The following is a 22,515-nucleotide window of genomic DNA, read 5'->3' as shown; positions in this document are numbered from 1 at the left end:
TGAAACACAGCTATAAATCCAAGAACTTTTGCCATGTGTTTCAGTCCCATAAACTCAACAATGGCAATAGGAATCAGGCAATTATAAAAATTGCCAAAGAGCCCGGCAAGCACGGAGAATACGATTAAAAGTGGGTACGTGATGTAAAAAGAGACGAATTGAGCCACTGTTCCAGATATTACTATTCCAATAACCATCAAATGATTGATTTTGATGTATTTGAGATCAGCGACGAACCCGACTGCAAGTCTACCGCAAAAATCAAGCACACCTGCAATAGTCAACAAAAAGGCTGCCTCTGTTGGTGGAACACCTTTTTCATTTGCTAGGACAGGAAGGTATGCTTCTGCTAATGTTAACACCATACCAAAATGAGAAAATGCGGCAATCAGACGAAACATTGGTTGTTTGAACAAGGAAAAGTCAAATGCTGCAAAAGCTTGTTTAACATGCATGCACGCACTTTTGTGTAGCCGTGTTTCTTGTTCATCAGCATACTTTTGTGAATGAACCTCTCGTATATCCACCAATGACATTGATGTCAAATCAGGGTTGCTTGTGTACATTCTCAGATGATATTCGGAAAAATCATGTTCTTGTGATCCAAAACTAATCGCCGAATCAGGTCTGTTTCTTTCACGAACAGCCTTTTCTTTGCCTGTGTCCATTTGTCACCTGCTAACACCATCCACGCCCAACCATGGTTGATGGGAAGACCGTCATCTTCTTCAGGCCGTGCACTACCTTCCTCTGCTCACCTCCATCCACCAACAGCCTATCCTCAACATCTCCTGAATCATCCCGTTTTGTCGCTAAAGACAGTAGAATGTGTTTATAATCTCCATCCGATGAGTCTTCTCCTGACTTTATCTTGAAATTACTTTTGTCGTCATCATGAACTGATTCCATCTGTCCTCTTCCATCCTGCTTCTGTTCATCTTTGGAATGTGACATCTTAATGGCTGGTGATGGTGTCTTGAAACAAGATAAGTGAATAACGATTACAATATTATAGCCGAAGTACGTCAGGAAGCTAAGAATCACTTAACCATGCTAAAATTATGACTAAACCAATGATAACTGTACTTAACATCGTTTATCATCAAAAACTGGCTCCCACAGGAGATATCACTTGGTCGAAATTGCATCACAATGCTTTGCATACCATTGTGAAGGCATCACTGACATCAGTCATGGCTTTGCTAGTGGGCCCGCTTGCACAAAGTGATCTTAGCGCTACGACTATTGTACGCCAATGTTAAAGAATGGGAGTTACGATCATCGTACCGCTCAAATCGCTTTGTGCAAGTGGAAACTGCTTAGTACTGTCTACAATCTGAATAAGTTGGAAGAATGATGTTAGATGATAAATAAAATCTCACCCTCGTGTCTTTTGATATACATGTAAAAAATATCAACACTTGTTGATAAAAGTGGAAAAAAATCTTCAGCAAGCAACACAAGAGTTTGGCTTGGAAAGACAAACAAATCGCAATGTATTAATTAATACCAGTCGTGAAACTATAATATTACAGATTAATTATGTAGAACTTGATCTCACTACGAAGTTAAAGAAACATATAACTGACCGATAAAAAATTCTCAACAACTGTTGTCAGCTAATACAGAAAGGTTCTGCAAGATGTTGCCCCTTTCACAAAACCTCACAACGAAGAAATGGTACAAAGTGTTTGGCTTCACGGCGCGCCGACCGAGAACAAGCATGTTAACATGACCTAATGCAGGCGATAAGAGTCGACGTATGACCTTCACAATGCATAGCCCTGTTCATATAGTTATCCTTTTGTTATCCTGTACAACATGTACCCGTGCACTTTCAGGTGAACAATTGACGTGTCTGTGCAGGTGTTTGTGACAGGTGCAACAGTCGTGGCAGAATAAGCTGACCTTTAAACCTGGTATCATCGCTGTTTAACATATTTCTTAAACACACGCTAATGACATACATGTTGTTGGACTCGTCCGATAGACTCTGCTTTTAGTAGCTTATTAGATTATTAGATGATTGAAATGTGTGGCTTACATTCATTTGAAGCACATTTCATGCGAGGTTTTGTGGCGTTTGTCATACCACAGTGTTGCGTCGGGTCACATATTCGTAATACCATCAGAGACAAACATCTATCTTTGTGCAAGCAGTTAAACAACATAGCGTACCTTTTGGTATGCACATATAAATGTAGACATATATCACGTACATAATCAGATGCAATGTGGTTCTACCTATGAACAGTTGAAATTAGATTCAGTTCAGTGATAATAATGGAGAGTATTTCAATATTGAAAATATCAACCGGTCCTGGTAAAGCGCCGAGCTTTATCTGATTTGCATTATTATGTTATGTCATAATCTTAAACAATTGATGATAAGTTCTTTAGTTGTATTGCATAACTGAACTACGATATTGGTAATGATCTGAACGGTTCCGAAGGTAATCTACGTATTTGGGTGCAAACAGGTAATGTCAATCCAGCTCTATTCCACAGCATAGGGAAATTTTTAATTTTTATTTTTGTTTTTAAAGTCGAGAGGGGTATTGTGTAATGTCAGATTTCATAGACTAAACGTTATAGTCTGGGACGACACCTATTAGCTGCATAACTTGGCATCACTTGCCTTGGTTTAAGCAAAACAGTGAAAGTTCATAATACCACACACACTTTGAAAAAGCAATGTCGATTATTTTGTAATATTAGTCACGATGGCTACACCAATCAAATAAAGTTGTTCTGTATTTAGGCATTAGGAAATATAACACAACAATGTCGTTCGGCGTGTTTCGAGGCTTGTCCGATGTTGCGTTGATTATGCGTTATCTGTGTGTGTCACTACAGTAAGTTCGTATCACAACCACACCACTGGGACTCCTGGACAGAACGTAGCAACGTTTCCAAGCAGGTGAGGTGAAATTGGGTTTAACGTCGCGTCCAACATTATTGCACTTATATAGCGACGTGCATGCACGTGTATGTGTGTGGCTGCTTGTACTAGTCCGGACTGATGCCGATTTATAGTGCTAGCTCACTGAGATACCATGCCGCAGTTTAACATGAATACCCCACTCAGACACAGTATACTGACTCCGAGCCGACCAGTCCTTGTTTTAGCCCCTTAATGCCGAGCGCCAGACAGGGTAACAACAAGTACCATCTTTTAACGTCTTTTTGTATGACGCGGCCCGGAATCGAACCCTGGACCTTCCGCTCTCCGGGCGGACGCTCTACCACTAGACCACGGAGGCGGTCACGTTTCCAAGCAATCTTCGCGCTGATATGACCTCAAGCCCCATATTTTAACATAGCCGTAAGATAAGGCGTCTTTCTGGAGAGTACCCAATGTCAACTGGGCCCACGTGGTTGCACTACGTGACATTGTACGTCAATGGCATGGACTGTTGCTCAAGTTATCAGCAATGACCATCTTCGCGAGTCAAGGGAGTTTTAATTAACTGGCTATAGAAGTCCATTTTTAAAAGAAAATCGCTGCGCCCAGTCACGACGATCTCATCTGTATTGTAATAAAAAGGGTCTTACCTCGCGAAGTGCATCAAATCAACTAAGGACCTTCATTAAAAATAATTGAAAATATTTGATTAATATCTGACGACGCCCAGTCGACTTTTCACATGCTTTCAAATCCTGAAGTCGATCAAAGTCGTTTACGAACCGGCTGGCGATTTCGTTACGAGGTTTTTGAATGGACTATGCATTCACTCGTTAGCCTAGCCAAACTATAACTCCGTGCTACGCTGATGTATCCTGGTATTGCCCTTAGGGGCAAAGGTATTGGTGCAATTATTGACAGTATATTATCTTGAGCATTGTTTTGTTATTCATTCTGATTAGCTAATTCACGTCGTTGGTGACATTGTTAGCGAAGCTGCCCATACCAACGAGACATATCACCGCATCGTCGAGAATGGTTAAAGACGATCATATATCAAAGACGTCACAGACTGTTTGATGTCACTTCTTTCAGAAATAGATTGAGTGATTATCAACACATCTCATATAGATATTGCTCCATTTTCTCAGAAAAAATAGACCATGTGTATTTTTAGAGTAACCTACTCGGAATGACGGTTTATCTGCCCTTTATTGAATCCTCATCGCTCAAAGGTTGCTAGTATTCACTTAATATGTGGTATTACGCTCTCAGCGTGAATCTACGATTAGAATTTGTTATTAACTGTTTGGAGAGATATGTGCGTTATACTCCGTAACATGACATTTATCCACTCAGTCGTACCTCGACCGAGTTACATAAACAGACAGTTGTTCATGGGTACTGAATCCTACAGCATATTGAATTTTCTTGGAAGGACTAATTTTACTGCATTGTTTTCATGTATAAACGACTAGACCTTCTTCTGTTTGGTATATACTAAATATCGCCGTATAAGTATGATAAAACTTACCTATTATATTATTCAAACTGTTATGATTCAGTTAGCTCCTAAAACATGTTTGTTGTAATTCAGCCTATCGCCCATATGAAGCGATGCAACCGAGAACGACAGAGGATTAAATTCGCCAAAAAATATACAATTTCACGTCAAACAACAAAACGAATGAAATTAAATTTTGTGATGAATAGTATACGGTCAAAGTGTAACAGGTGTATATAACGTGAAGATAAAGTCACCAGGTTGTGTACACCACTGAGTGTAAGTCAAGTAAGCCAACACTGTAGGACACAGAATGTGAATATGTTGAGTAACTGACGTTACAGACTGCAGGCAACATTCACACCCCAGACACTCTAGACATGCTCCAAAGGACGGATGACCCATTCGGTTAAGCCCCGTGAAGAACTGTCCCTTGCGCTAGCCCGAATGCTACTAGTTTTACTATTATTGTAAACGTCTGCACCGCCTCTGATATTCCTAACACATCAGCTTGCACGCTGAAATACTGTTCAAAGTGGCTTAAATTCAAAATCACTGAAACCGAGGGCTTGAGCTTCACGCCTTTCGTGAGGTAACCTTGTACTTAAAAGCTTCGTTTGTCACGCCCAAACATCTTGCAGGAATATTGCCAAAAACTGTCAAAGTTTTTGTCATGGCCAAACAGTCAGTACCATTATTTGATGTTTTTTTGTTTCCATAATAACTGCCGTGCCATTCCTTGGCCTGACAATAATGAAACGTCATCGTATGTTATTGATTTTTGTTGTTGTAAATTTAAAGTGTATTCCTCCTGTACGTAACCCGTAAGTTCATTTAAAGCAGATAATGTTACTCCGATACGAAACTGCTCACCTCCATGGAATCCAAACGCAGCTTTACACAGCGATTCTGCTTTATTATGGTCGGAATGGTCTTAGTAAACGACAACCCTCACAGAACACTCATTTATAGCACACCGACATGACGAAAACTATATCTGCAACAATATAAATTTTAGTTGGAGACAACAAATATGCTTGCCTGAATACGTCGCACACTCGTACCAAGACTTTAGAAGCCTCGACGCTCATTAATTAATGAGGAAGATTCGGTGCAGTGAGATCTTCACGCAGACATCTAGAGGTACCGTTGCGCAGTAAAAGATCCGATTTTTTTATTGACGTCATCTGCTATAATATTCATTTCCAAAAATAAGTAAACGTAAATACATTTTTACATCTATTTTAGCAAATTCTGGTAGCACTTTCTGGAACTTGGTGTAGAACACTGAGGGCAATAATTACCAGGGTGATGTCACATGCAAAGTCTGAAACTCAAGCAACATTGGTTGGTTGATTGGTTGTTTAACGCCGCACTCAGCAATATTCCAGCTTTATGACGTCGGTCTGTAAATAATCGAATCTGGACCAGACAATCCAGTGATTAATATCATGAGCATCGATCCACGCAATTGGGATCGATGACATGCATCAACCAAGTCAGCGCGCCTGACCACCTGATCCCGTTAGTCGCCTTTTACGACAAGCATAGTCGCCTTTTACGGTAAGAATGGGTTGCTGAAGACCTATTCTACCCCGGATCTTCACGGGTCAACTCAAGCAACGAAAGCTATCCAATATCAAACACTTATTAAGCATTTAACATGTTTAATCACAAAACACATCTACCCATTTATATGTCATATTTCAAACGTTAGTAAAATAAAGACTGATTGGTATTAATATTTCTGCTGACGGAACAGCAGAGAGGATGGAATAGACAAGCCAGTGCGTCATTCAAATATGTAAATCACCCGTGTGGATCGTGTAGTTTGCCAAAACTCTATTGCATGTCGTTAGAGCGACTAAGTTCGCTCTGACTGTCAGGTTTGGTGACGTAGTTGATTGCCTGCCATCGTTGCTCATAATATCCTCCTCTCATGTGGATGGCCCATGCTCGAATATCAACCGACCGCTGTGATACTGCTAGAATATTGCTGGCAAAACAACAAACAAAATATGTGAATGACCTGCTCATATGCCGGGTCGGTACTACATACACTCTTCAAAAAAAAAGAAACGCATAGGTAGTATGTCGTTTATTGAACCTGACTACACAAAAAAATCCCGTCTATAAATTTGATATATGCTTTCGGAAAATGTTGGTGGCCTGATATTCGACAAAAGGTGCGTCAAAACGCAGCCATTGTCGATTTGCAATTTTTTAAACGGCATTTTTTTCACACTTTTTAACAAATGTCATGGAGGACAACAGTAAAGCAAAATGCACGTGCAACTTATGGCATTCGTAACTCGTGGTACAACTCGTGGTAGTGGCTATAAGGCAAGCATAAACCAATAATTTGTCATTCAAGTGTCAACATTTTTCAAGTTCGAAAATGCCGAGACTCAGCCTGCCGATCGGAACATCGCCACAGGACGTATCCAAAGAGGGGAATCGCAGTCTTGAGGGGGATATCGGACCAGACTGTCAGGAACCATCTTCGCGAGGCTAAAATCCCACCCAGAAGACCAGTTATCGTCCCTGTTTTGCAACAGATCCATCGGCAGCGACGCTTGCGTTGGTGTCATACCTTACACCTTACATTTGAGAAACTGTGGTGTGGTTTAGCGATGGATCAAGATTTCTTGATGTAAGACAACGTGTTTATCGTCGTCGAAATGAGCGTTTTGCCCCACATTGTGTACGTGAATTCGACAATTTCGGTGGCAGTAGTGTCACGATGAGGGGGGCCATATCCTACACTACGAAACCTGACTTGGTTGTGGTTATGGGAAATTTGACAGCAAATAGCTTCATGATTCAAATTCTTCAACCTCACCTTCTTCCCATCATTGACCGCCAGAGGGAGCTGTTTCAACAGGACAACGCCTCACCGCGCACAGCTCGTCACGGTAGACTACCTTCATAATACCAACATCAACGGTTTGTCCTGTCCGTCGAGATCTCCAGATCTCAAGCCAATCGAACACCTCTGGGATGACACGTAGACACTCCCACAACTGGCCAACGCGGTCTAAGCAGAATGGCGCAGAATTACGCAGGACAGAATTTGTACACTTATACAGTCTGTGCCGAGGAGATGCAGAGCCGTGATTGCTGCCCGGGGCGGTCACATGATATACTGAGTTCAAACTTGTGGCCTTATGTGACATGACAGTGAACAGTTTTCAATGTCTTTGTACAACGACAACAACGACGTCCAACATTTCCTATTTGTAACGAGCGAATGCTTTAACCACTAGGCTATCCCACCGCCCCTCTATTTGAAGTGTGTATTTATTATATATATATAAGAAACATGTCTGGTTCAACAGTTTTATTTCCAGGTTTCTATTCTCAACTATTATTGTTTCACATAATATTTGTAATATAATTGTCTCTCACCATTGACACCTGCAATAGGAAGGGAATATTTTGAATAATTTAAATAAATTATACAGAATAATTAGTTGCCATATTGTCAGATAGATGAGTACGTTCCCACAAGTGCTGCTCTTGAGATCGGGTGATTTGTTTGTTGTGGAACGATTTGCTGGACAACACGATAACAAGGGGTCAAAATAGTTATTTTATAAGCGACCTCGTGCTTTAACTAGAGTTAAGGGTAAAACTATACTTTATTGCACTACACATGGGGGTTGAGCAAATGTTCTTTCTTAAACATATAACGTTGGTCGGTTGTAATTTCAATTTTTGCATTTTGTTTTAGCATTAACAGAATCCTTCACATTCCTCTCCGATTTCGCTTGGAAGCTTTTCGATGCGCGACAGACACCTCTCCTTTTAGTTTGTAGGCGTATATGTCAGTCAGTGTGTAAAATGTGGTTTTCTCAGGGAGTTCATAAAATGTCTAAATTTTCAACAACATCTGTCCATTTATTTAACAGATTGACTGACAATTATTAAGAGGTTAAAAAAAGCTTAAAACATCACAATAGACTAACTATGCTAGTATTCGATCTCTTTTAATCCTATCATTTGGTAGTCACTGTATGATGAAATTAAACATCAAAATGTCTGGAAATCGATATCGTAATAAATGAATGGACAGATGTTTCAGTCTATTTGTAAAATAACGTAATATTTAAAATTAAATATTAAACTTTTACTGCAGCGCGTTGCAACATTTGATATTGAAAACCACTCAATGAGATTCTATTTTTCAACAATATATAACCTTTTTTAGCTTTTAACAGTAACCGGTGTCTAAAAATGTGCAGTAGCAACCACCTTCAGGGTCATAGAGAATAGTCATCTCCTGTGAAAACACGTTTTGGTGATAAATGGCTTTATTCTTCGTATGAAAATTCTGTAACAGTTGCTTTGAAATACCGCCCGTGTCATGTTGAAACCACATGCCACAACGCACATGCCACAACGAATATAAGACGAGCGGTCAAAGGGGAATAACTCTGTGAGTGCAGCTGTTACCGTGGCTATTCTCACACAACCCTTCACGTCAACGAACACACACTGTTGAAAAAGTGCTAATGACCAATATTTACTTTTCACCCATGTATAGATAGAGAATGTGTAGAACACACAGGAGTGTGGTTTGGTTGGTGTGTGTGGGCATGTGTGTGAGTAGGTTAGTGAGAGTTGGTTGGGTGATCAATCTTACCAATAGTCCAACCTTATCAAGACACCAGAAATGGGCCTGACCAGTTGTATATAAGTAGAGAATCGAACCCGTACCTCATTCGTGAAGAGCAAACGCTTAAACCACTTTACCCACCCCTCGAGACATGCGTCAAACAAATATTTCTTCTGAGTATCTCAGCACAGTGATATATACCCATGCACAAACACCTGTACCCAGATATGTCAGTTAACAAAATGACTGAACAACCAAGTTGATTGAACAGCCAGTGTAAACAGTGTGAGTGAGTGAGTTGGGTTTAACGCCGTTTTTTACAGTATTCCAGTTATATCACGGCGTGTCAGCTTGATGTGGGAGCAAAGCCTGAAGTGATGCAGGTCTCAGACGTTTACCACTTCGGTGAAACCCATGAGCACGGGTATGGTGCTGACAAACCTATAAACATAATCGGGGCGAACCTGGATTCGAACCCACAATCATAGGTTTCTGGCGTGCCCAAGGGGCGCAACTCTGCACAGCAAATCGCGGCGCCTTAGACGACAGGGCCACCCGTCCCCCTGCCAGTGTAAACAAGTATGTTAATTTTGAGCTCATACAATATCAACAAATGAAGTTGGAGGTTATTGCAAATGTGCAAAACTTTTGAAGTTATACTTTTCTGTGTCACTTGTATATATTTAGGAGAATAATTTATTTGACAGTTTTAAATTTATTTATCGAAATAACGCATTAAGCTGCTTTGTAATTTAGAAACGCAGTCCTAGTGCTGGGCTTCCTTCCCACATTACATTGACCAGCCACGGCACAACAGTACTACTGTTAAATACAGGTCTCAATGTAACTTGAATGGACTACTAGTTATATCAAATAATAAAGTTTGTACGTTTTTCATGTTTATGTGTCATGTGACATATTCTTTCACAATTCGAGGACGCTCGCGCATAGCCGTCTGACCCGGAAGTGACCTGTATAACAAGGAAGATAAACTCACAGGTAGGTGTGTCCTGTATTGTCGCGACATATATGAGTAAAAGTGTCTTGATAAAGATATATTGTCAGTGTAAATCAGCGTTATAGTAAATTATATATTCCTTTTGGCCTTGATTTAAGTTTACACATTCGAGGAATCGGAGCAATCAAGTAAATCTGTCATTTTCACTCCCAATTCAGGCGCCATTCCTCGAAGTATATTATGCACGATGCATACGCTAAAACACTTACAAAACACGAACAACTCTACCTAAAGTTGTGAGAGAGATTCCGCTTCTTTACAAGTAACCTGCTTGTTGTGATTTGACTGCTGTAAGCCTTGTATTGAACACTGTCGTCGACTGCATTGTTTGAACATAATCGTTCAGGTAGGCAACCTGCATGTAGGACGGGTTATTTATAGAGATTTAACTGTGTCGGAGTCAAGGAGATCAAGGTGCAGGGGTGTCGGGTGCAATGAGTTGTGTACGCTGGTAGATAGCACAAGGTGTGGGATATACAGACAGCGTAAATAGTGTTTACTGATAGGTAGTACAAGAGGAAGATACGGGTGGAGTATAAAGTGTATACTGGTAGGTAGTACAAGAAGAGGAAGGTACGGGTGGAGTATATAGTGTATGCTGGTAGGTAGTACAAGAAGATGAAGGTACGGGTGAGGTATTTAGTGTATGCTGGTAGGTAGTATAAGAAGAGGAAGGTACGGGTGGAGTATATAGTGTATGCTGGTAGGTAGTACAAGAAGAGGAAGATACGGTTGGAGTATATAGTGTATGCTGGTAGGCAGTACAAGAAGAGGAAGGTACGAGTGGAGTATATAGTGTATGCTGGTAGGTAGTAAAAGAAGATGAAAGTACGGGTGAGGTATTTAGTGTTTCCTGGTAGGTAGTACAAGAAGAGGAAGGTACGGGTGGAGTATATAGTGTATGCTGGTAGGTGGTACAAGAAGAGGAAGATACGGGTGGAGTATATAGTGTATGCTGGTAGGCAGTACAAGAAGAGTGAGTGAGTGAGTCAAAATTTAACGTCGCATCGGCATTATTTCAGCCATATAGCGACGAGACCAAGCTAATATATACACAATTTAGTTATTTATGCAATGTCATATTTAAAAACAATTGATGACAATTAATGGACAGAGCCTTTAATAATGTCAGTTGCTAATAGCATCACACCAAATTTAAAAACAAGCATTTAATTATTCACATACATATTTAAAATTTATTATACAGACCAATTTCTTTCAAGTAATTTATGATGAGATGCCCGTTGACACGGGAAAAGAGATCTTTTAGATTTACACTTTGATAATGTGAATCCCTTGTGATTGCAAAGTCCACACAGTCAAGCAATATATGCTTGACGGTGAACCTTTCATCGCAAGGGATACACTTAGGAGGTTCGTCCTCATCTGTCTTCAGCAGATATTCGTGTGTAAACCGACTGTGGCCAATACGACACCGTCGTAAAACGATCTCGTCATGTCTTGACTGACAACCCAAGTAGTTATGACCGATTGTTGGTTTCAATTCGTGTAGTTTATTGCTTCCTACTTGGGTGTCCCACCTCTTTTGCATGAGATCCCGAGTATAAGATTTGATGGTTGGTTTGAAATCACTGTACGGGATAAAGAGTTGAGACAACGGTTTTTCAAGAGCTGCTTTAGCTGCAGTATCGGCTTTTGAGTTACCTGTTATGCCTACATGACTTGGTAACCAGCAAAAGACGATGTCACATTGGCCAGTAGAAAGATCATTATAGAGTTCTAAAATGTCAAGGATTATAGGATGATTTGAGGAGATACTTTTAAGTGCCTGAAGGCATGATAATGAATCGGAGAAAATGATGAAATTTTTGGATTGGTTTTGATGTTTGATATAGGTCAAAGCTGTAAAGATAGCTTTGGCCTCAGCAGTAAAAATTGAACTAGTATCTGGTATTCTTGAGGAGACAGTTCTGGATCCAATGACGGTGGCACTTGCAACTTTGCCACCATCCTTGGACCCGTCTGTAAAAACGGACCTGTGAGAATTATATTTGGAGCGTAATTGGTTATATGATTGTTGATATACCAAAGGATTGGTATCCGACTTTTTTAGATTGGTTAGAGTGAGGTCTACTTCTGGCTTCACCATCTGCCAGGGAGGAGAAGACAGAAGACGGTGAGGTGAAATAATATTTAAATCCAATTTAGCTCTAGTGATGTGTGTTTGAATTCTGATTCCAAGTGGTGGAACCAGGTTTGAGAGATTTTGAAACAGGTTTTCATATTGAGGGTGGAACACACAATTGTATGCTGGATTAGATTTATTTGAGTGCAATTTAGTGATATATTGCAGTGAAAGTTTAATGCGGCGCAGTTCGAGTGAAGGTTCGTCGGCCTCCACATACAAACTGTCCACAGGAGAGGTCCTAAAAGCTCCAAGACAGAGTCTTAGGCCTTGATGGTGTACAGTGTCCAATTTTTCTAAATTGCTTTTGCAGGCTCCACCATAGACAATGGAACCATAGTCCAGTTTGGAGCGTATTAACGATCTGTACAAGTGAAGGAGGGTGGTCTGATCCCCTCCCCACTCGGAATTTGAAACGACTTTTAACAAGTCGAGAGCCTTCAGGCACTTTGCCTTGAGATATTTAATGTGTGGTAAGAATGTGATATGACGGTCAAATATGAGGCCCAGGAATTTGGCCTCCTCTACTACCTTGATAGGAGTACCATCTAAAAATAAATCTGGATCCTTGTGAGGTTTGTATTTACGACAAAAGTGAATACAGTTTGTTTTGGATTTAGAAAATTTGAAGCCGTTTTCGTTGGCCCATTTTTGAATTTTGTTAAGACAGAGCTGTAGCTGTCTTTCTATTGTATTCATATTCTTACCACGACAAGAAATATTGAAATCATCCACAAAAAGTGAACCATCAACGCTATTGTTTAATACTTTAGTGAGACTATTAATTTTGATGCTGAAAAGGGTGACTGACAGTATGCTGCCTTGAGGGACGCCCTGGTCTTGATCAAATTGATCAGACAGGGTAGAGCCCACTCGTACTTGAAATTGTCTGTTGTTTAAAAAATTAGATATGAACTGAGGTAATCTGCCCCTCAATCCAAATTCATGCAAATCTTTTAAAACACCATGTTTCCACGTTGTATCAAATGCTTTCTCTAGATCGAAAAAGATTGATACAGTATGTTGTTTGTTGACAATGGAATTTTTAATAAACGCTTCTAAACGCACCAAATGGTCAATGGTACTTCTGTTTTTTCGGAAACCACACTGGATGTCACTCAGGAGGTTATTGGTCTCCAGGTACCAGACTAATCGATTGTTGACCATTCGCTCCATCGTTTTGCAAACACAGCTAGTTAATGATATTGGACGGTAGTTGGATGGATCTGTGTGATCCCGTCCAGGCTTTGGAATAGGAATAATAATAGCATTGTGCCACGAAGGAGGGAAATTTCCGGTTGTCCATATTTCATCAAATATATTAAGTAAAGTTTCCAAACATGAATCGGGCAAGTGTTTCAGGAGCTGATAGTGGATGTTGTCTGCTCCTGCTGCAGTGTCATGAGATTGTCCTAGGGCAGTATATAATTCATTGAGTGAAAATGTTTCGTTATAGTCCTCACCATTATCAGAGTTAAAATTTACTGTTTTCTTTTCCTGCTGTTTTTGAAACCTCTGGAATTGAGGATTATAGTTTGATGATGAGGAATGATTTGCCAAAGTGTCACCAAGTTTGTTGCCTATTTCAGATTTAGTTGTTAAAAGTGTATTACCATCTTTGAGATGGTGAACTCCAGATTTTGACCCTTTTCCCTTAATCTTTTGAATCATGTTCCACACCTTGGACATAGGTGTGCGGGAATTAATTTTTGAAACATAGTTCCTCCATGATTGACGTTTATTCTGTTTAAAGGTACGTCTCGCTTTAGCGCCCGTGATTTTAACGTTATTCAAATTGTGGACAGTAGGATGTCGTCGGAAATATTTTTCAGCTTTCTTCCTATTTTTCCTAGCTTGTTTACAAGTGTTATCGAACCATGGTTTACGTATATGGGGGTTTGCAGAGGACTTAGGAATGCTTTCGTCTCCAATATCATTTAATTTATCTGAAAAAAGTTGTATAGGATCAGGAACATTCCTGAAACTTTCAGGTTTTAGTTTTTCAGAACAAAGTGTTTGGAATAAAGACCAATCGGCCTTTGTAAAGTTCCACCTTGTTGAAGGTGGTTCGTCAGACGGATTTATAGTTTTAAGTATTGTTGGAAAATGGTCACTTCCACAAAGGTCATCATGGACAGACCATTCGAATTCATTTAAAATATTTGAATCTGTCAGTGAAAGGTCAAGGGCAGAGTATGTGCCAGTGGCGGGATGAAGATATGTGGTATTACCATCATTGAAGATACATAAATCATTGTTTGAGATAAAATCTTCAAGGACTTTTCCCTTTTTATTTATGTCAGTACTCCCCCATAGGGGATTATGACCGTTTAAATCGCCCATGATGATACAGGGCTTCGGGAGCTGATCGTACAAAGTCTGAAGATCTGATTGACGGATAGTTGAGGAAGGTGGAAGATACAATGAACATAATGTAAACACTATGTTTAAAGTAACACGGACAGCAACGGCTTGTAGCGTAGTATTGAGTGGAACAGGGCTATGGATAGTGCCCTGCTTCACCAGGATAGAGGCACCTCCAGTAGCTTTATCACCAGGAGGCGAAAACGAGTGGTAAGAACTGTACTGACGGATATCAAATAGATCTGTGTTTTTTAGATATGTTTCTTGGAGACAAAAAGCTGTCGGTTTAAAATCTTGAATTAAAAGTTGTATTTCATTAAAATTCTTCTTAAGACCTCTGCAATTCCATTGTATTATATTTTGTGGATTCATGGTGGTGCTTCCACGGGAGAAATGTCACGCGAACGTGAGGAAGACTTTGTGGTACTCCTATTGGTATCATGAGGAGATGGAGTTACCTCCATGTCAAGGGGACCAAAGGAGTTATGGACCTCTACTGGGACCTCTAAAGGAGAGGTGGCCTTTGGTGTTTGCAGCTGTTCTCTCAGCTGCTTCTTTTTCAATAATTTCTTTTCCCTGTTTGACAGTTTAACTGGTTCTGGTTCTGATGTTGCTTTAGGAGTCTGAGACTCAACATTTTTTACAGTCTTTTGCTTAGGAGTCACAGACGTAGGTGTCACAGCTGGTTTAACGAGTGAAGCAGTAGGAAGTGGCTGCACAGACTTGACCCATGTCAGATCAGTCTGGCAGTCGATAGAGGCAGTGGTGACAGGAGGACGAGAGACAGCAGCAGAGTAAGAGATAGAAGAAGTGGTTGCAGTAGAACCTGCAATCCTCTTCTTAGCTTCATAGTAGGAGAGGTTTTGCTCAGTCTTGATTTTCATGATCTGTAATTCATGTTGCCAGACAGGGCAGGATTTGGAAGATGCCATATGGCTCCCACCACAGTTCGAACACTTCACATCCTTCCTGCAGTCAGTGGCCTCATGCTTGTCACCGCAGCGGTAACAGACAGCAGAGGCACGGCAGGACTTGGATCCATGTCCAAACGCTTGGCAGGTGTAGCACCGGAGTGGATTGGGGATATACACCTCCACTCCAATGTTACAATAACCGGCTTTGATCGATTGTGGAATCTTCGAACGGGCGAAAGTGAAGAGATAGGTGTTGGTATCTACAACCAAACCATCCTTTTTGACCGTGAATCGTTTAACAGCTGTGACAGACTGTTGGACAAGTTCTTTGACTATTTCATCCTCGGTCATGCCGGACAGGCAGCGAGCCCTGTCACGGACAATTCCCTTGCATGAGTTCAGTGTCCTGTGTTCAGAGACAGCAACCTTGATATTTACAAACTCTTTCAAACCGAGAAGATTGATGGATTGCTGTCTCTGTGCACATTCCACAAGGAGAGAACCGGATCGAAGCTTGGTGACATTTGTAACCTTTCCGCAGGCACCAGCGATACCTTTGGAGATTGCAAACGGATTTAGTTTTATTGGTTCTTTGTCACAAGCTTCGATAATCAAAAAACGTGGCCAATAGTCAGATCGGTTGGTGGTATTTTCGTCAGGTGAATTGTCAGATTCTATGTATCTACGTTTTGAACCAGGGTGTTGGGAAGCCATGTCGAAAGGAAAATGATTCGGCACCCCTTTTCCCCACCCACCATGGAATGTCTACAAGGACAGTCTTATACTGCAGCGGATTTCCAAGCTGCAAAGACTGGGGATAAAGGGGTGGTATACTCCAGCAAATTTGACACGAAGAGCTATAGAATTCTACCAAATTAAAGGTCAGGCTGGTTCGGCCCATGACAATCAATTGGAGAAGTACAGAATTCGGAGGTCAGCATCACCAGATTGGCCCATGAGCCTCCGCCTTCTGGGCATAGGGCTCTAAGCAAGTTTTATAGATTGTTAGATATGATATACATTAAGGTTAAATTAATTTTTTTTAACATCAAAAGTGTGCATGAAATATTTTATGCACAGGGCATGACGTGACCAGCCGATTGATAGAATCGGGCCCATTCTACCGCCCGTCTAGGCAAAGTTAGGGTCGAAGTGGTGTGTTGGACTAAGGAGCACTATTTGCCGGCTCCGTCGCCCTCAACCACAAGAATCCCTTCCTCTGCCGACACAGGGTCGCAGCCCACGGCAAACAGGCTGCCCAATTAGGTCGCCTTTTACGACCAGCATTGGGGGACTGAGGACACATTCTTGTTTATCTTCCCCGGGTCCCCACGGGGACAGTACAAGAAGAAGAAGGTACGGGTGGAGTATATAGTGTTTGCTGGTAGGTAGTACAAGAAGAGGAAGGTATGGGTGGAGTATATAGTGTATGCTTGTAGGTAGTACAAGAAGAGGAAGGTACGGGTGCAGTATAAAGTGTATGCTGGTGGGTAGTACAAGAAGAGGAAGGTACAGTCGGAGTATATAGTGTATGCTGGTAGGTAGTACAAGAAGAGGAAGGTACGGGTGGAGTATATAGTGTATGCTGGTAAGTAGTACAAGAAGAGGAAGGTACGGGTGGAGTATATAGTGTATGCTGGTAGGTAGTACAAGAAGAAGAAGGTACGGGTGGAGTATATAGTTAATGCTAGTAGGTAGTACAAGAAGAGGAAGGTACGGGTGGAGTATATAGTGTATGCTGGTAGGTAGTACAAGAAGAGGAAGGTACGGGTGGAGTATATAGTGTTTGCTGGTAGGTAGTACAAGAAGAGGAAGGTACGGGTGGAGTATATAGTGTTTGCTGGTAGGTAGTATAAGAAGAGGAAGGTACGGGTGGAGTATATAGTGTTTACTCATAGGTACTACAAGAGGAAGGTACGGGTGGAGTATATAGTGTATGCTTGTAGGTAGTACAAGAAGAGGAAGGTACGGGTGGAGTATATAGTGTATGCTGGTAGGTAGTACAAGAAGAGGAAGATACGGCTGGAGTATATAGTGTATGCTGGTAGGCAGTACAAGAAGAGGAAGGTACGAGTGGAGTATATAGTGTATGCTGGTAGGTGGTACAAGAAGATGAAGGTACGGGTGAGGTATTTAGTGTATGCTGGTAGGTAGTACAAGAAGAGGAAGGTACGGGTGGAGTATATAGTGTATGCTGGTAGGTAGTACAAGAAGAGGAAGATACGGGTGGAGTATATAGTGTATGCTGGTAGGCAGTACAAGAAGAGGAAGGTACGAGTGGAGTATATAGTGTTTGCTGGTAGGTAGTACAAGAAGATGAAAGTACGGGTGAGGTATTTAGTGTTTCCTGGCAGGTAGTACAAGAAGAGGAAGGAACGGGTGGAGTATATAGTGTATGCTAGTAGGTAGTACAAGAAGAGGAAGGAACGGGTGTAGTATATAGTTTATGCTAGTAGGTAGTACAAGAAGAGGAAGGAAACGGGTGGAGTATATAGTGTATGCTGGTTGGTAGTACAAGAAGAGGGAGGTACGGGTGGAGCATATAGTGTTTGCTGGTAGGTAGTACAGAACGAGGAAGGTACGGGTGGAGTATATAGTGTATGCTGGTAGGTAGTACAGAACGAGGAAGGTACGGGTGGAGTATATAGTGTATGCTGGTAGGTAGTAAAAGAAGAGGAAGATACTGGTGGTGTGAATAGTGTATGCTGGTAGGTAGTACAAGAAGAGGAAGGTACGGGTGGAGTATATAGTGTATGCTGGTGGGTAGTACAAGAAGAGGAAGGTACAGGTGGAGTATATAGTGTATGCTGGTTGTTAGTAAAAGAAGAGGAAGGTACGGGTGTAGTATATAGTTAATGCTAGTAGGTAGTACAAGAAGAGGAAGGTACGGGTGGAGTATATAGTGTATGCTGGTTGGTAGTACAAGAAGAGGGAGGTACGGGTGGAGTATATAGTGTTTGCTGGTAGGTAGTACAAGAAGAGGAAGGTACGGTTGGAGTATATAGTGTATGCTGGTAGGTAGAACAGAACGAGGAAGGTACGGGTGGAGTATATAGTGTATGCTGGTAGGTAGTACAAGAAGAGGAAGATACGGGTGGAGTATATAGTGTATGCTGGTAGGTAGTACAAGAAGAGGAAGATACGGGTGGAGTATATAGTGTATGCTGGTTGGTAGTACAAGAAGAGGAAGTTTCTTGTGGAGTATATAGTGTATGCTGGTAGGTAGTACAAGAAGAGGAAGGTACGGGTGGAGTATGCAGTGTATGCTAGTAGGTAGTACAAGAAGAGGAAGGTACGGGTGGAGTATATAGTGTATGCTAGTAGGTAGTAACAGAAGAGGAAGATACGGGTGGAGTATATAGTGTATGCTGGTTGGTAGTACAAGAAGAGGGAGGTACTTGTGGAGTATATAGTGTATGCTGGTTGGTAGTACAAGAAGAGGAAGGTACGGTTGGAGTATATAGTGTATGCTGGTAGGTAGTACAAGAAGAGGAAGGTACGGGTGGAGTATACAGTGTATGCTGGTAGGTAGTACAAGAAGAGGAAGATACGGGTGGAGTATATAGTGTATGCTGGTAGGTAGTACAAGAAGAGGAAGGTACGGGTGGAGTATATAGTGTATGCTGGTAGGCAGTACAAGAAGAGGAAGGTACGAGTGGAGTATATAGTGTATGCTGGTAGGTAGTACAAGAAGATGAAAGTACGGGTGAGGTATTTAGTGTATGCTGGTAGGTAGTACAAGAAGAGGAAGGTACGGGTGGAGTATGTAGTGTATGCTGGTAGGTAGTACAAGAAGAGGAAGATACGGGTGGAGTATATAGTGTATGCTGGTAGGCAGTACAAGAAGAGGAAGGTACGAGTGGAGTATATAGTGTATGCTGGTAGGTAGTACAAGATGATGAAAGTACGGGTGAGGTATTTAGTGTTTGCTGGTAGGTAGTACAAGAAGAGGAAGGAACGGGTGGAGTATATAGTTTATGCTAGTAGGTAGTACAAGAAGAGGAAGGAAACGGGTGGAGTATATAGTGTATGCTGGTAGGTAGTACAAGAAGAGGGAGGTACGGGTGGAGTATATAGTGTTTGCTGGTAGGTAGTACAGAACGAGGAAGGTACGGGTGGAGTATATAGTGTATGCTGGTAGGTAGTACAGAACGAGGAAGGTACGGGTGGAGTATATAGTGTATGCTGGTAGGTAGTAAAAGAAGAGGAAGATACTGGTGGAGTGAATAGTGTATGCTGGTAGGTAGTACAAGAAGAGGAAGGTACAGGTGAAGTATATAGTGTATGCTGGTTGGTAGTACAAGAAGAGGGAGGTACTTGTGGAGTATAAAGTGTATGCTAGTTGGTAGTACAAGAAGAGGAAGGTACGGGTGGAGTATATAGTGTATGCTGGTGGGTAGTACAAGAAGAGGAAGGTACGGGTGGAGTATACAGTGTATGCTGGTAGGTAGTACAAGAAGAGGAAGATACGGGTGGAGTATATAGTGTATGCTGGTAAGTAGTACAAGAAGAGGAAGGTACGGGTGGTTTATATAGTGTATGCTTGTAGGTAGTACAAGAAGAGGAAGGAACGGGTGTAGTATATAGTTAATGCTAGTAGGTAGTACAAGAAGAGGAAGGTACGGGTGGAGTATATAGTGTATGCTGGTTGGTAGTACAAGAAGAGGGAGGTACGGGTGGAGTATATAGTGTTTGCTGGTAAGTAGTACAAGAAGAGGAAGGTACGGGTGGAAATAATAGTGTATGCTGGTAGGTAGTACAGAACGAGGAAGGTACGGGTGGAGTATATAGTGTATGCTGGTAGGTAGTACAAGAAGAGGAAGGTACGGCTGGAGTATACAGTGTTTGCTGGTAGGTAGTACAAGAAGAGGAAGATACGGGTGGAGTATATAGTGTATGCTGGTAGGTAGTACAAGAAGAGGAAGATACGGGTGGAGTATATAGTGTATGCTGGTAAGTAGTACAAGAAGAGGGAGTTTCTTGTGGAGTATATACTGTATGCTGGTTGGTAGTACAAGAAGAGGAAGGTACGGGTGGAGTATATAGTGTATGCTGGTAGGTAGTACAAGAAGAGGAAGGTACGGGTGGAGTATACAGTGTATGCTGATAGGTAGTACAAGAAGAGGAAGATACGGGTGGAGTATATAGTGTATGCTGGTAGGTAGTACAAGAAAAGATAGTTTCCCTTTGAACTATTGAATCAGTATAACTTTCTAATGTACATGGCTATGGCTATTACAAAATTGGCATTGTCACCTCCTCTAATTCAATGTTCAGAGATATGACCTCTTTTTTTTAAGAACTTTTTTTTCAGTTTTACTGAGACAAAAGAACAAAAACAGATACAAAATAGATTAATTTCTAATTCCGTGTATCACACGGTCACTGTGTTTATAACCGTCCTCATGAGCGATACAGCCAATTCATAAGTCTAATGCAGTCTGATTGGCGGCATTTCGACGTCAATACACTAGTTGATTATGAAATATGCATACAAATGACGGCTCCGATTACTTAGTGTTTGCTAGAGCATTCACCGCATCAGTAGGCATGCATTAGGCACAATGCCCTGTTGACATTCAGTGTCTCCAGAATAAGAAAGGCAGTCTAGGAAAACGTTCTAACAACCAGCATCATTATTCAATACTACAATATCACAACATGTGTCTCAAGGAATCTTTATATTTAAATATTCAATAATCAGTTGTAATGTGATTGCCTGTTTTAATTCAAATACATCATGGATCAAGTGTAAATGCTTAGGTTTAGTCCATTTATTTTCGTGAAATCAATGTGCCATTATTGATTAACTGTTCGCATTATTACAATTTTAAATACAATGTTCTCGTTGTAATAGAGACAATGCTCTTCTCTGTTCCAGAATGGACACCTTCCCGAAGTGTTCTGTCTGTCATCAGGAGTTTACACTGAAAGGTCCAGTCCCCTACTTACTGCCCTGTCTACACGCCGTGTGTGAGAAGTGTGTGACATCTGCAGCTGTCGGTGTGATATCATGCTCTACATGTCAGAGGGAGGTCAACCTCACAGACACAAGTCTCCAGAAGGACGCAGTCAGACAGAAGGAAATATTCCACCTGACCGTCAAACATCGCCCCACAGAGATCCTCTGTACACATGAAAATGATGGCAATCAGGCTGTGTGTTGGTGTCAGGAGTGTGAAGAGTTCCTCTGCGAATACTGCCAGAACTTGCACAATGGTTTTAAAGCTACCAGAAGACATGTTGTTGAAACCTTTCGGGATACGGGGGACATGTTTGTAGAACAAGTATGCAAACTTCACAATCGTTATCCTCTTGAATATTTTGATAAAAACTGCAACATTTCAATTTGTGCCAAATGCAGGCTTGGCGAGCATTCCGAGCACGACGTTGAGGATTTAGATCTGGCTGCTGATGCTGCAAAAGGACGGATAGAACAACATGGGAAGAATGTGACCGCCCATCATACTTGTCAACAAGCATATTTGAAGAGCGTCAGCAAAGTCGTAAATGACACAAAGAATACAAGTAGTGCTCTTAAGGAGGCCATCCACCACACTTTCCTTTCTCTGAGGACACAACTTGATCAAAGAGAGAAGGAGCTGGTCATAGATCTGGAGAATCAGACGAAACAGGAACTGTCAAAGCTGCACACTATACAAGCTACCTCTGAAGGCGAGAGTAAAAGATGCAAGTGGACTTCAGACTACATCAGGACAGCGCTCAGATATGCTTCAAACTCTGACTTTCTCACACTGGAGAGTTCGATACAAGATACAGCGAAGACGCATCTCAGATCAGTTCCACCTGAGACACACAGTGCACCCGCAGCCAGTTTCAACACAGGGGGCCTGGAGAAATTGAAATCCTACATTTCTGACTTTGGGTCTGTCAATGAAGATGGATCAGCAGCTCAGGCACATACACTTGCAGGTACTTGCTTCTTACTCTGGCGATAGTTCATTTTGTATATGAAGATTGATTGAAGCTTTGTATAAAACAAACAAGGAGTGGGTATTTGAAAACTTGGCATTTAAAAGTTGGTA

At 41.4% G+C, this 22,515-nt stretch overlaps 2 protein-coding genes across 3 annotated transcripts in view; one reads left to right on the top strand and one right to left on the bottom strand.

The window, feature by feature from the left end:
• Nucleotides 1-678: 678 nt before the first annotated feature.
• LOC125383616 lies at nt 679-16,183 on the bottom strand. Its single transcript, XM_048402208.1, has 3 exons — nt 15,382-16,183; nt 15,014-15,237; nt 679-975 (listed from the first exon to the last, which is right to left on the bottom strand). Exons 1-3 carry the CDS (start codon nt 16,181-16,183, stop codon nt 679-681), a joined length of 1,323 nt encoding a protein of 440 aa, XP_048258165.1.
• Nucleotides 9,961-22,515, top strand: part of LOC124133308 (transcription intermediary factor 1-beta-like) — a 32,321-nt gene continuing 19,766 nt past the window's right edge. Inside the window, exons 1-2 of one of the 2 annotated variants that reach the window (XM_048402310.1) lie at nt 9,961-10,026; nt 21,351-22,402. In XM_048402310.1, the coding sequence (XP_048258267.1) occupies nt 21,352-22,402 (1,051 nt within the window). In that variant the 5' untranslated portion in view covers nt 9,961-10,026; nt 21,351. Of the gene's footprint in view, nt 10,027-20,607; nt 22,403-22,515 lie in introns of those variants that run through there. The other variant, XM_048402309.1, reaches the window with a different exon arrangement.

The sequence above is a fragment of the Haliotis rufescens genome, unplaced genomic scaffold (assembly GCF_023055435.1).
Source record: "Haliotis rufescens isolate VD_foot unplaced genomic scaffold, xgHalRufe1.0.p SCAF_25, whole genome shotgun sequence".
NCBI classification, from domain to species: domain Eukaryota; kingdom Metazoa; phylum Mollusca; class Gastropoda; order Lepetellida; family Haliotidae; genus Haliotis; species Haliotis rufescens.
This window is presented reverse-complemented; position numbering and strand designations above follow the sequence as displayed.